Here is a 13,631-nt window from a genome sequence, read left to right on the forward strand (position 1 = left end):
GACAAGAAAAAAGGTGAACAAAATACTACCAATCAAGCTTGCCTCCTCTCCTGCCAGCCTGAGGTACCTTCACAGCTTCAATCTTAACCGGTCCTTTCCTATACTTGGCCATATAGCCGGCACCCTCCAACCACGGATACAGCTCCGATCGCTTCGATTCGTACCTAACAATCTTATCTTCGTGCTGCATTGTCAAACCAATATCGTCGAACCCGTTTACCAGGCAGTGTTTCCTGAACTCCTCAACTTCAAACTTTGTGATAACTTCTCCATCTTCTGTCTTGATCTCTTGGTTGATCAAGTCTACCTCGATTTCCTTGTTATCTGCAGCAAGGTCCGCTATTCTCTCGATGACAGACTGGTTATCGATGGGGATTGGGAGCATGCCGTTCTTGAAAGTATTGTTGAAGAAGATGTCTGCGAAACTAGGTGCGATAATGCACTTGATACCGAAATCAAGGAGGGCCCATGGAGCATGCTCTCGGCTGGATCCGCAACCAAAGTTTGGTCCTGTAACGACAAGAATCTTTGCATTTCTGTAAGGTTCCTGGTTCAGGACGAACTCTGGGTTCTCGGCGTGATCGGTGTTTGGGAGGTATCTCCACTGATCAAAGAGAGCGACGCCAAGGCCGGTTCGTTTGATAGTCTTGAGGTACTGCTTGGGAATAATAGCGTCGGTGTCGACGTTCGCGCGAGCGAGTGGAGCTACAACTCCCTTGAGAACGGTAAAGGGAGGGAATCCTGCAGCGGATCCACTTGAGCCACCCTCGGCATGCAGGTTCTCGCCTGTGGGTATATCCGAAATCTTGTCATCGTAATCCTGGTTTGTGGCGGCATCCTGCTCATGATCCGATCCGACGCTGACCTGCGGCTTATCTGGTGGCGCAGCAGATGCATCGAACCCGTCGAGTTTTCTGATGTCGGCAAGATGTCCAGTGATGGCTGCAGCTGCAGCCATGACAGGAGACATGAGATGCGTCCGACCGCCTGCACCTTGCCGTCCCTCGAAGTTTCGGTTGCTCGTACTGGCGCACCTTTCCTTTGGAGACAAGATGTCAGGGTTCATTCCGAGACACATGCTGCACCCTGCCTCTCTCCACTCGAAACCAGCTTCGCTAAATATCTGGTCGAGACCTTCGGCCTCGGCCTTCTTCTTGATCAACCCGGATCCGGGGACTACCATAGCCCGCTTAACGTTTGATGCAATTTTCTTGCCCTTGACTATCCTAGCAGCAGCTCTCAAATCCTCAATTCTGGAGTTTGTGCAAGAACCGATGAAGACTTTATCGATTTGAATATCCTCCATCGGAGTATTAGCCTCAAGACCCATGTATTCCAGGGCCCTTTCGATTCCAGCCCGTTTTGCGGCATCTTCGTAGTCTTTTGGATCTGGGACCTTTCCAGTGATGGCCACCACATCCTGCGGCGAGGTACCCCAGGAAACTGTCGGTGCGATATCTTTGCTATCGATGTAGACTTCAATATCGAACTGTGCGCCAGGATCGGTCTTCAAGCCCTTCCAGTACCTAACTGCGGCTTCCCATTCCGGCGAGTCGACCTTTGGCGCCAGTGGCTTGTTCTTGAGATATTCAAACGTAATCTCGTCGGGGGCGATCATTCCAGCTCTGGCACCACCTTCAATGGACATGTTGCAAACCGACATCCTAGCTTCCATACTCCAACTCCTGACTGTCGAGCCGCAGAACTCGATGACACATCCGTTACCACCGGCAGTTCCGATCTTTCCAATGGCGTGCAAGATGGCGTCTTTGGAGGTAACACCGGGTTGTAAAGGGCCATCGATCTGGATCTTCATGTTTTTGGACTTCTTGGTGATAATTGTCTGTGTGGCGAGGACGTGCTCGACCTCAGAGGTTCCAATACCGAAGGCGAGGGCTCCGAATGCACCATGGGTAGAAGTATGCGAGTCACCACAGACGACTGTGGTACCGGGAAGGGTGAAACCCTGTTCGGGTCCGATGACATGGACTATACCCTGACGGTCATCGCCGAGACCAAAATAGGTAAGATTGAAGGCTTTGATGTTGTCTTCGAGGGTTGTGCATTGCAGACGGGAGTCCTCTTCTTCGATGAAGGTCGAAACGGTTTTGTAGCTGTGGAGGAACCAGTTAGCCAACGCATTCTAGTGTTGTAGGAAGAAGGAGAATCGGCAGGGAGTTTACCTTTTTCTACTCGATGTTGGAACATTCTGGATGGTGGGGTATACTGGTTAGGATTGATTTGAGGTTGAAGCGGGGGTTATCAGAGTAGTGGTACATACGTGGTCTACGGTAGCAAGGGTGCAGTCCGGTCTCCTGACCGATCGGTTCGCATTTCTCAGGCCCTCAAAAGCTTGCTATTTCAGGTTAGCATAATTTTTCCTTTTCTCTTTTCTCCAATTATTTTTGAAGATAGAAAAAAAAATTTAAAATAAGAATGAATGAATATTAATACATACTGGAGAGGTAACCTCGTGGACAAGATGTCTGTCGATGTAAAGGGTTGTGGACTTGCCATCGTTGAAGACGACATGGTCGTCGAAGACCTGTGGACGGGTATTTTACGTCAGCGGCGGGGAATTCCTTTTTTAAAACACATATGAATTCACGGGAAAATGCTGATGGGGATATAATGCATGTGCATGTTTGTTCGCACCTTGTCGTAGAGGGTTCTGGGGCTAGCCATGTAGATTCTAATTGTAATGTAATGTAAGGTAGATGTATGCCAGAGTGGGATGGGTGAAGGTAAAAATAGAGATGAGATGAGATATATCTAAAGATAGATAAAGATAGATGATGATGATGGAAAGAATAAGAACCAAGAATTAGAGGCAGGATCCAGCGGCGTTAAGTATGCCTCTGCTTTCGTCGATTGAGCATCCGAACTTCGGCCATTCCTCGCACTTACTCACACCCCCCTCCAACTCATTCAGACTCACTCTCCGTATCGTACCTGCAGTTTTTCGCATGTAGATTCACCGATCTATTCTAGTCCGCCCCGGTCTGGCTTATGAATTGCGGTGCTAGGATTGGTTCTGGCGCTAGACTGGTGCGCCGACCTTCCCTGCCGACATCGGCGGTCTCAGAGAGCTGATTAGTCTGGGCACAGACTTGATATCTGGGGTAGCATCCAGATCCGGATTAGTCCATCCGACGACATGTCCAACGCAAAAGCAATGCAACAGCCAGTTCGAGATGACGGAAGGTCCGATTGTGATTATGCATTGCCCTAGGTCGGTACCTCACGCTTAGATTTTCTGCATTGCGGTTGGGGTCGGGGGCCGAGCCGGTTGGGAGACTGCGAAGCTCGGTTGTTCAAGGCATTTAGAATCGCCGTTGCTATAATTATATAAAAATGATATAAGATGCGAAAATACTCTCGCCATCTGACGGAGATGCGATCTCGGAGGACCTGGTTCCTCATCTCGGATCGATCTCTCTTGTCGTGGACATGAGAAATTTTAGAAAAACTGGCACTAGAATGCGTCTTATTTCGTCGCGAGGTAAAAATAGAACCACTAGTTCTACAGGTACTGTGACTATACGGAATATTCGAATTGAGGCTTGAAAGCGAAGAAAGCAGGATTGAAGGAAACGAAGGACCAAAGCCAGTAGCATATTACAGTACGTATTTTTAAAACAGCTAGTTGAGAACGGGCATGTACCAAAGTGAAAAAGTTAAAGGAACAATGATAAGGATAAGGAAGTACTTAGTAGTGTTGTAGACTAGGAAATACACAATGCCGAAGAACGGAGGAGCAGGCAAGCAAGCCTGAATTGTTGCAATTGCAAGTAAAGGGGGGGCGAAAGTACAGAAAAGGAAGGGAAAAGAGTCAGAAGGTGAAGAAAATAAGGCGAAGAAGAAAAATACAAATCCGAGTATCCCGAAAAGCGCCCAATGCATCTTTGAAAGCCGTAATTTTTGTTTATCCCATTGTTGTGTATGCAAGTCGTTAGGTATCATCAATCAAATCCAAGGGGTGGGGACAGATAAGCTCTCTCCATAAGGCATTAAACAACTGCCAGAAAACAGGCTGGAGAGAGAAGGGGAGGGAGGAAGGAAACCGAGGCCGTCGCGAAAACGTATTACCATGCTAATACACCATGAATTCCAAAAGTAAACTTGAAGGAACATTAAAAACGCCAGCAACAGAAGTGCCGGGCTAAGTATTTTCTCACCCGTCGCTAAAAGTGTAAATACAACGGTGATGTCGAAGCAAACTATTCTCCGAGGGACTACCAGTCCCGAGAATCAGCTTGAAGAGAACGAAAAAGAAGGAAATAGGAAGAACATCAACATCCCATACTTCCTTGTTAAAGAGTCGGCAAGCTAGGGTAATGTTGGGAGGAGGATTCCGTAGAGTAGAGCTTGTCACTAATAGGGTTGCGTTGATACTCAACTCTTGGGGCATCTCGAGGCCAGCTGAGACTGTTGTACATTCCCTCGTTCTTAACGCGGGAGCGGCCGTTGCTGGGGATGTACCCGTAAGTTGAGTCCCCGTATGTACTGCAGCTTATACCGACGGGCTGGTAGCCTTTGAAGGTGTCGTGAGCACCCCCAGAGATGTAGTAGCCGTTGAATGGGGCGTGATTTGGGCGGTTGTCATAGGGATTGTTTAATGCTTGAGGGTAGTACGAGTAGGAGGGTTGGTCACCCTCGCTAGGTAATGGGTGACCATAATGCTCATGGTCTGCTCCCACTCCAGGTTGTGCCGCTTTGGCATAGTACGAGTGATGGTCCGCCGGGAGACCAATACCGGGGGCATACGCGGTTGCTGGAGTAGATGGCTGAGTTCCAGATCCTTTCCCGTCTGGCCCAGCGCTTGTGGGTCGGTTGTGCTTCCGCTCGTCTACGTAGTGACCGGGACTCCGGCCACGGACCACCATAGGAGCAGAAATCCTCTTGGCAACGAGAACATACGAATTATCTGACTCTCCGTTTGTCGAGGCGATTTCGGCATAGAGCTCCACGACGAGATGGTAATATTGTTGCGCCGCACGGCGCTTACCATTGTTGGCGGTAGCGGATTTGAATTGTATACGGTCGTAAACGGCCTGGTTTAAGGGCTGGTGGGGTAAATGAGAATGAGGATAGTTATAGTCATACTCCGATCCATGTTTCAGGACGTTTCCTGAAAGTGGGCCACCGAATTGGTTCCCGCTTGCGGACTGTGGGATTAATTTGATAATGCCAGGTTGCATCTGCGGTCCTTTGTCGCGTTTAGGCGTATGCTGGACGAGCTCCACTGGTTTACCACCAGCACCTTCTACTGCGGCGCTAATCTTTACGGCGAAGCCGGCTACGGGGTCGACTGCTTGGTGGCTCTGAAGATATACACCTCCGCTTGGCTGAGGGTACAGAGAGTAAGAGCACCCCACCGAGAAGTAGTTTCTGCGATAGCAAGTCCAGTCATTATCGGATAGAAAGAAGCCTTTATCTATCCTAGCGTGTATTTCAGGGCGTATAATGTGGCCGTCGGGGGTGACGAGTTTTTGTAGTACTTCTGTGTCTAGGAGCGGTGGCCCAGTTGCCTGGTGGCCGCTTGATGATGATGAATCCATCGCCAAGGGTGGTAAGAGATGAATCGATCCTTCGCTAGAATCGGACAATGGAGGAGATCTTGCGCCAGACGGGGAGCGAGATGATCTGTGTCTCGCGAGGCCTGGGATAGTTGGTAGGGTGGGAAGAGTGGAATGGTCGATAGAAGAACGATGATGGTGGTGGTGATGATGATGATGATGATGGTGGTGACTCTCTAGATGCGAGACGTCGGGTCTATTGAATGAAGGTGATGCGGGTAATCCCATTGGCCGTGGAATTGCGGGATCCATCTGTGTAGCAGCAGGTGGGCTGAAATTATATAAGATTCTGTGGGTCAGCGAACTCTGGTCCTTCGAACGATGGTAACCATCCTCGAAGCTTCAATGCCTAATCGTGACAGGATTGTAGTCTAAATTTCGACCAGCTATGAAGGGCCAGAGGAAATATTCGAATATGGACTTCTGGTTCAGATACAAGGATCGGGATAAAAAGACGTACCTCAGCGGCCTCCCTGCGTCATTCGTATGACCGTACGGCATAACTATTTGTGATAGGGCGGGTAATGTATTCGACACAATGCCAGCATGAGAAGCTGAGCTCGAAGACGGGGAAATCGATGTGTGCGTATGGGATTTCCCGTGGATACTCAAGGTTTCTTGCTCGGGATGCTTGATATCAGAAAGGAGCACTGCTGAATGAACAGGACTAGCAGCCTTGGTGCTACCAGAAGTCAAGTGCTCTTGGTTGCTAGGGTTCGGTATTTGGATTTCACTTGGTTCGGATCGTGGTCTGCTTAGAGAGAGTTCCGAAGAGTATGTTAGTGAGTTGAAATCGAGAGACTCGAACTTTAAATGATGGTCCAAAGAGGTAAAGCTGGTCTGCTTGTGTCTGACAACTTTTATAGACGGAGGAATCGGACTGTCCTTGCTAATTGTTGGCGCACAAACCATGGAATCGACGTAGCATTATTATTCCTTGTCTAGTCCTGAGTCCGGAAGGCTGCTCTGCTACATATGCGATCCAAGAAAGTGGGAAAGGTGTGACAATCAAGCAGCTCGGAGGAGGAAATAGTATTCAAGCGTCCGCCTGTCTGCCAGATTTCAAAAGAAATAAAAGGCTAAACGCGATCGAAAGCAGTGATAGCTAGCTGGAAGTAAGAAAGTATTGTAGAAACAAAATCGGCTCCAGAAGCAATTTAGAAAAAAGAAAGAAAAAAAAAAAACAAAGGTGAAGAAAAGGTTGACGATGAACGCGAACTCGAAAGGGAAAATGATGACTGCACAGACGGGAGTCAACTAGTAAAAGAAGAAGGGAAGCAAACGGCCGACAAGCAAGTAATAGAAGGGCGAGGGGAAAAAAAGGAAAGAATATGAACCCTAGAAAGTTTTGCGTACCTCTCTTCATGCAGCTGCCCGCTCGGGGGCGTGGTTGTTTCGTCGGCTAGGGAAATCTTTTCGATAAGGGCTGGAGGATGGTCGACAAGGGATTGTCCGGGCGGGACGCCCGTGTCTCGAGCTTCGGCAGGCACTACCGGGGGCGGAGGGGGCGATATGCCCTCGCCTTCAGATGGGGGAACAGCATCGACTGGATTTGGGGCAACAGCCGTATCTTGAGGATTGGTGCCGACGGTAGTGGCCGGGTGAGCGATCCCGTCCGTTGATGATACAACTATCGGTTCCATTTCGTTTCCTGACGCAGTATTCAAGGCCTGGGTCGAGCCACTTTCGTCCAGGCCGGTCATCATCGATGACAAAGAGTGTAGTGCCCACTGAGGTAAGTGTTTGGCAGTTGCTGTCGACTAATGCAAGAAACGATGCGCGATATGCAGCTTAACCTAGCAAAGTCATATACCTTTTCCGCAGCCTCTCAACCCGATCGATATAAAGTATTCCTAGATGGATAGAAAGTGCCCGCTTATGGAATATCAAACAAAACACAATTCCTTCCAAAACGCCTAAAAGCAAGTTGGGGATTTCGAATGATTCCTGCCAAGTCCACTGCCCTATCCGTATTTTAACTTTGGTATCGGTGAGGAATCAATAGGGAACTTTTAAAACCATTCATTAGCCATCGGGATCCTGACACATGTTCAAACAACGGGAAACAAGCTGGTAAATATCGCTAAGATTAATTAAAATGCAAAACCTCCGCCGAGAGTGTGCCCTGTGAGAGCCAGAAATTTTATTTTTTTTGGACTGAGATGATGCTATATTCCACGACTGGCTCTTGGGCGCAGAGTGACTTGGCCTTGCATGAATCGGTGAAGATGAATTAAGATAAGAGGGAATAAATGCTGTTCTTTGGGGTAATTGGGGACCCGGAAGGTCACGAGATGGCAAGCCCTTTCGACCTAGGAGTTGCCAGGCTTCAACAACAGGCAAGCTATGCAAAACCGGGGGGGGGTATGAGTTCATGAGGCGGGTTTCTGATGACTTGGCTGTGCGGCCCTTGCCTCCCAAGCCTGAAGCAAACGGAACACAAAAGGCTGCATTTTGCATAGGTAGGCCACTTGATTGATTGCGCAGGGCATCATCGTAGTTAATTTAATTTCGTGGCTAGCCCTGTCAAAACCGGATGTACGCATGTATGTACTGCCGTAATGCAAGCATTTCCTCAGCCCAGGAATCCCGGAGTCTCAATTCGTTGAAATCGTTGATCAGATCTCGTTTAGTGGGACTGAAGAATTCTCGAAAGACGGTGGGCTTGATAGGTTTGCCCATCGAATATTCCATCCAAGCTGTCTTTATCGCCGGAACAAGCAGGAAGCAATATTCGAGGGGGTTTGAAATGCCGGCGTCCAGGCGACCCAGGCACTGAAGAAGCGCTCGGCTTGGGGTTCTGCTGGAGCCACCCGACCTTTTCCAACGGAAGTTGAATTTTGGTGACACAGGTTGAACGAAACCAAGCAATCCGGAACGAACACGCGAGCCCAGGCACGTTTTGGCCTTTGTTCACAAGAGATTTTGAGAAGAGGATTCCAGGATAGAATGTCAATGTGTCGACAATAGCGCAGTAAGCAACATACCTTGAAGGTTGATGTTTTGTTCTAGGTCGAAGTTGCACCACGTGACTTTTTGGTGAGATGACAACTTTAAATGGCAGTTTTATATGTCTATATGTATAATCGCGCGATGAGCCGAACAGTCGTGGCGAATGGCTCCGGAAGCCAAGACAAGGCAACGAAATCCCGATACGAAAGGTTGCAGAGAACAGTCAGATGGCCTCGACGATATTACCCAGTTGGTAAGAGAAGCAGGCCGGTCCAGGCTAGGTACATGTAAGCAAGGTCAGGTAGGTAGGATGGCTGCAGGCCGGCAGGCTGGTTGGAGGTTAGGTGCAGCGGTGGAGGGCTGGGAATGCTGTTTCGAGGGGTAGCGGTAGCAATGCTCAGCAAACGAAAAAAATTCAAGGGTAACAGGTAACCCAGGGGCTTCGAGGTGCCAGAGATGCAGCCGGGGTCGTGAAGAGGTGGTGCCAGCGACAGTATACTGGCAGCAAGAGCAAGAGTATTCTATATAATTGGATGAAGCGATGTTGATCGGTAAAGTCGAAGATATCCGACTGATTGGCTAGCCTGGGGGTTAATTGATTGATCAGGAGAGACTAAACAGGTGTTAGGGATTGCTTGGTGGAGCCTGTTTTTGAGTTGCCGAACTCCGATGTCTCTTCGATTTACTCGAACCATGTCACTGCTCGCTTATAATCACTTCTCATTCTCATTATTGATTAATGTACATGTAGAACGACCGAAGAGACGATAATTAAAAAACTAGGGTTAATGGTTTCAATATTAAAAGACAGTCCGGTTCTAATATGCAACAATGCCTGGATATTCGATAACCCAAATGATAACTATCTGTCCACGGCCGTTGGTATGCAAGCAAGTACTTGCTTACTGGCTTAGTTAATGTCGGGGACTCCGGATTGAATGCCTGACATTATCACCGAGGAGCTCGCCAGTTCGGACCGGCCTGTACAAAGCAATATACCTATGATATGACTGCCTGAATACTCAAATCCGAAGTACCCAATATTGCAATGTCGAGCGTGCTCGGGAAGTATTATATGTACTTACACATGTATATGGATGGTGCATTAATAATTACTGCTTCATTACTTACTTGTCAGCTTCGGGACCGACAATTCTCGTTCTATTCGTATCGAATCCATGACCCCCGTCGATTCAGTAATAACATATGGTAAGTATTTGGGAAAGAGGGTGTCCGCCTCGGATCACGGATACCACACTAACATCTCGAAGATAGCCCCCGTTCCAGACTGACCCCTATTAATACTCCCACCGAATAAAATGTATGGGTGTGTCAGTAAGTATAACCGGCAGCGTGGTTTATAGCTGTGGTGCTGCGCTGTGAAGAGCTACGTCAAGCTAAGTTAATCAGATTGCTTCGGTCGTCGACGAGGTCCTGATTGGGGACAGGCCTTGTGTAACATCCAATTGATCCAATCTAGTAACAACCTCATTTCGATTTGCTGTTCGGCCGCAATTTCAACATCATCCAGACTACCCCGGGGACATCAATTCCACTTATTGACTTAATCCCCCGGTGTGTGTGAGCGATTTATGGGACGCCAATCCAACCAGTCGAAGTTTTTATCCTCGAATCTAGAACCACTTCGTTTATATCATGTACGTATATTCTTACTTACATTGCCTACTTTGACTTTTGTTTCCAAGAAGAAAAAAAATCTTTGCGCTATTTTTGGTCTCAAAAAAAATAAAAATAAAAATAAAAATAAAAATAAAATAAAAAGTGCCAAAATGCCAGTTCCAAAGGAGTTCTAGATCCCGCTTGCTAACTTCGCTTTTCATTAAACCGTGCATGACGTTTCAGAGAAAGCTCTGACGAATCGGGAGCTAGGATGTCGATGTCGGCTTGTTTTAGGCCATCCGAGAAATTTTTTTTATTTTTTTTTCATGTCTCTCGACTATTATGTGGAGAATGCTGGGACATGGGCTGCATGCCAGTGCAGCACTCTGTATAGTGGCGATGCCAAAAACAACACGGAAGACTGCCGCTGTGTCCGAGCGTCCCGGCTCGGCCTGCCTGTGTGCTCCATGGTACCGTTTGAGGCATGGCATGGCTGGCCGGCGTGCAAATACACTTACATGCAGCAAACCAGTCCATATATGTACATGTACATATATGGAATATGGACATGTATGTCCTGGTCCTGCTGCGGCGCTCTCGCGAGGAACGGAGGACAGCCCAGGAGAACTCTCCATCCTGCATCTACTTTTACCGAAATACGGTGATGATCAACTAGAATAACGCAAGGCGAAGCTGCCGCTATGCGTGATTGGTGGGCTGAGTCCCGGGACTTTTATTACTCTGCATCCGCTCAAACCATCATAACGTGTGGGATCGTTGAAAAATACGTATGTTTACCACCCCCGCTGCCTATCGACTATCTCTCGAACCTTCTTCTCGCTGCCTGAGGTCTGGATGCCATGCTGATATTTTCAGTTGAAAATCCAGGAAAATCAATCTGTCATCCGTTTACACCTTCCCCTGGTTAGTACAACAGCGATCTTCCTAAGGAGGCCCCAGAAATTTAAACCTTCGGGGAATTTATATGTTTCTCTCTCTCAAAATCTACTCGCAAGATAGAAACCAATCTATTTTGACATGTTTCACGACTTGGATTTTGTAAAACCATACGCAAAACTCTAAAACATATTTGCCGTTTATATGATGGCGGCTATGAAACATAACTCTCATAGGGTGCACACCAGCCATTAATATTCTAAAAGATCTGCGCGATACCCACCCCTTCTTTCCTATAGTACAGATACTTTTAAGGTTGTGGCTTGTTCCCGAATACTTCTCGAGAGCTGACGTTACCCTCCCCCAGTCCAGCATTGTAGAAACCAAATCATTGTTGCCGTCAATATGTTGACATCGCTCCTGAACGAAGATGTTCAACTTTCAAGACGAAAGTCACAAGATCGGACACATGTTCCTGCATTATTGCAAAGCCCACCAATTGCACTAGCTCGAGAGATATATCCCCTAATAGCTTCTCCTCGACTTACATCTTTCTGTCGGACGCTAAGCGTTTTACAACGCCATCGATTTTTTTTTTTTTCCAAAAAATAAAAAGTAAAGAAAAAAGAATTAAATTATCATAGCTAGAAAAACCCCTCAGATTCCGCATTGCATCTTGATATCTCAGGAGCCATGTGGTTGCTATCCATTCGCTTGCTAATGTCCTCTGCAGCAGCCCAAAGATCAGGGTATGGAGATTTGCGGAGTACATACCCCCCTCCTTGATTTCGCGTGCCTCAGCCCGCATATCTCATGTGATCGCAAACCTCGTTTGGCGGATAAGATGAAGCCTGCTGCCGGCAGGTATGGGAGCCATGGCCAAGCATGCATACTCATACCCAAGTTAGTTCTCAACCTCAGTACACATCCCGACTAAACGAAAAGCCGCTACTTTCATCTTGTCTCCATCATTCCTTCTACAGTCAGTGCGATGAACGAAGTTGATAAGACTGCAAAGATCGATATTTTTTCAACATGGAACTTCCTGGGCCGATTCTCAACCTGGACCCCGTGGCCACCTAAGCCATTTTCCGAGTTCCCCGCTGCGAGACAGCTGCATGAAACTTGCATATATATGGTTTATTTTAGGTATTTTAAGCACCCGCGCTACCCTTGCTATCGGTGTTGAAGTCTTAGGAGCTTGAGCCAATCTCAACGTCGACAAGGCGTGAGTGAATGGCGGCTCATGGATTTCATAATCCTGGAAGGGGCTTTTCGTGTATCGAAAAGCCGTGGTCAAGACGGAGCGCAGAATGAAATGGGACCCGGCCGCATCATATAGTACCGGGGTGGGTTTCCCAGGTACCAAACAACGGCTCTCCATTATATGCCTAGTTAGATACATACCAAGGTACTGTATGCATGCATAAATGCCACTTTCGTACAATCTGCTTTGACGAGCTCTTCTCGTGCGACCAAACCTGGGATACAACTAGACATCTTGTGTTGCAATTTGAAGGTGCCTATGAACATTCCTCGGGAGACTGCAGCTTCGAAACGCTCAACTCTGCGGCTTCCCGTCAAGTGTTCTACGGGATGGCAAACTCTTCGAAGCTCCTTCGGAAATGATTTCCAGAAGCAGCCTTTTACCAACCCTTCGGGTCCCAAAGGAAAATCAGATTTTAGAAGGATCGGATTAGATAAGGGATCCCAAACGCAAATTAGATACACGATTGCACAAACTTAAGTCAGAATTGGACCAGCCTCAAGCCTGTCAACGGTTCAGTCGTACCCTTTTTAGACCGATGCACACCTCTTGGCTGTTGCGGATATTCTCTTCTCAAAAACAAACCTGGGGCTTCGACAACGTAAGAACCCGCAAGTTATCCCTCCTTGATTCATGTTCTCGATCTAAACGAATGCAAATGGAAACCGCTAGCCAGGCGGCTGCATCAAAGACGGCAAAAGTTAACAATGACATGAAGATCAACGTCAGATTTTGACTCCGGCTAGACGATACGTCTTGGGGTTGATCAATATTCGGTACGCCATGCAGAAGTCCGTGCCCGAAACTCCTCCAAAATCATGAAGAGTTCCTCGAATACATACTGTCGAGACCTTGTCCCTTGTTGACCTGTCCATGTTCATGCTCACATGGCGAATCAAGTCAGATGTTATCGGCTGCGGACCCTACTGCGCGGACCATTCCGTTCCGTTTTGCTCTAATCGTGCGCTGTAAATACGTCTATTTTGGGACAGCTATTATATCGAGCTCGAGCGCTCCTTATCCAGGTCCCACCATATTCCGCCATTCAAATATCTTAGGCTACGTGTGCTGCAGACAACGTTACCATGGGAGGCTATAGCATTCTTGTCTGGGATTCTAGATATCAACTTGAACACTTCGAGCCCGCAGACTGGCCGCTGTATGCCGCGTGTATGATAGATGGGGTACACAAATGCAAGCCCAAGGTTCCCTCTTTATGCAATGCGAGAAACGTGTGCTTTCGATCGCCTTGGTTCTTTCTCTTCAATGACTTCCACCCCCAGGCCCGACAGTTCGGGTCTATAACTTGCTGTACG

The 13,631-nt window shown here is 47.8% G+C and overlaps 3 protein-coding genes across 5 annotated transcripts; 1 reads left to right on the forward strand and 2 right to left on the reverse strand.

Annotated features, from left to right (window-relative positions):
• Positions 1 to 25: 25 nt before the first annotated feature.
• On the reverse strand, positions 26 to 2,685 carry DFL_008247 (uncharacterized protein; the record flags this gene model as incomplete). Its single annotated transcript, XM_067637954.1, has 5 exons — positions 26 to 2,114; positions 2,184 to 2,209; positions 2,282 to 2,356; positions 2,459 to 2,545; positions 2,656 to 2,685. 5 exons carry the CDS (start codon positions 2,683 to 2,685, stop codon positions 26 to 28), a joined length of 2,307 nt encoding a protein of 768 aa, XP_067485892.1.
• Positions 2,686 to 4,313: 1,628 nt separating this feature from the next.
• On the reverse strand, positions 4,314 to 7,282 carry DFL_008248 (uncharacterized protein; the record flags this gene model as incomplete). 2 transcript variants are annotated; one of them, XM_067637956.1, is made up of 3 exons in its annotated part: positions 4,314 to 5,850; positions 6,040 to 6,330; positions 6,936 to 7,282. In XM_067637956.1, the coding sequence occupies 3 exons, from the start codon at positions 7,280 to 7,282 to the stop codon at positions 4,314 to 4,316; spliced, it is 2,175 nt and encodes a 724-aa protein (XP_067485894.1). The 2 variants fall into 2 exon arrangements, with proteins under 2 accessions (XP_067485894.1, XP_067485893.1); XM_067637955.1 differs by having other exon boundaries at positions 6,040 to 6,333.
• Positions 7,283 to 10,713: 3,431 nt separating this feature from the next.
• Positions 10,714 to 11,460, forward strand: DFL_008249 (uncharacterized protein; the record flags this gene model as incomplete). Of its 2 annotated transcripts, none has more annotated exons than XM_067637958.1 (4): positions 10,714 to 10,721; positions 10,828 to 10,939; positions 11,028 to 11,075; positions 11,416 to 11,460. In XM_067637958.1, 4 exons carry the CDS (start codon positions 10,714 to 10,716, stop codon positions 11,458 to 11,460), a joined length of 213 nt encoding a protein of 70 aa, XP_067485896.1. The 2 variants fall into 2 exon arrangements, with proteins under 2 accessions (XP_067485896.1, XP_067485895.1); XM_067637957.1 differs by having other exon boundaries at positions 11,040 to 11,075.
• Positions 11,461 to 13,631: the final 2,171 nt, after the last annotated feature.

Source organism: Arthrobotrys flagrans (assembly GCF_004000055.1).
Source record: "Arthrobotrys flagrans strain CBS H-5679 chromosome Unknown unitig_1, whole genome shotgun sequence".
NCBI classification, from domain to species: domain Eukaryota; kingdom Fungi; phylum Ascomycota; class Orbiliomycetes; order Orbiliales; family Orbiliaceae; genus Arthrobotrys; species Arthrobotrys flagrans.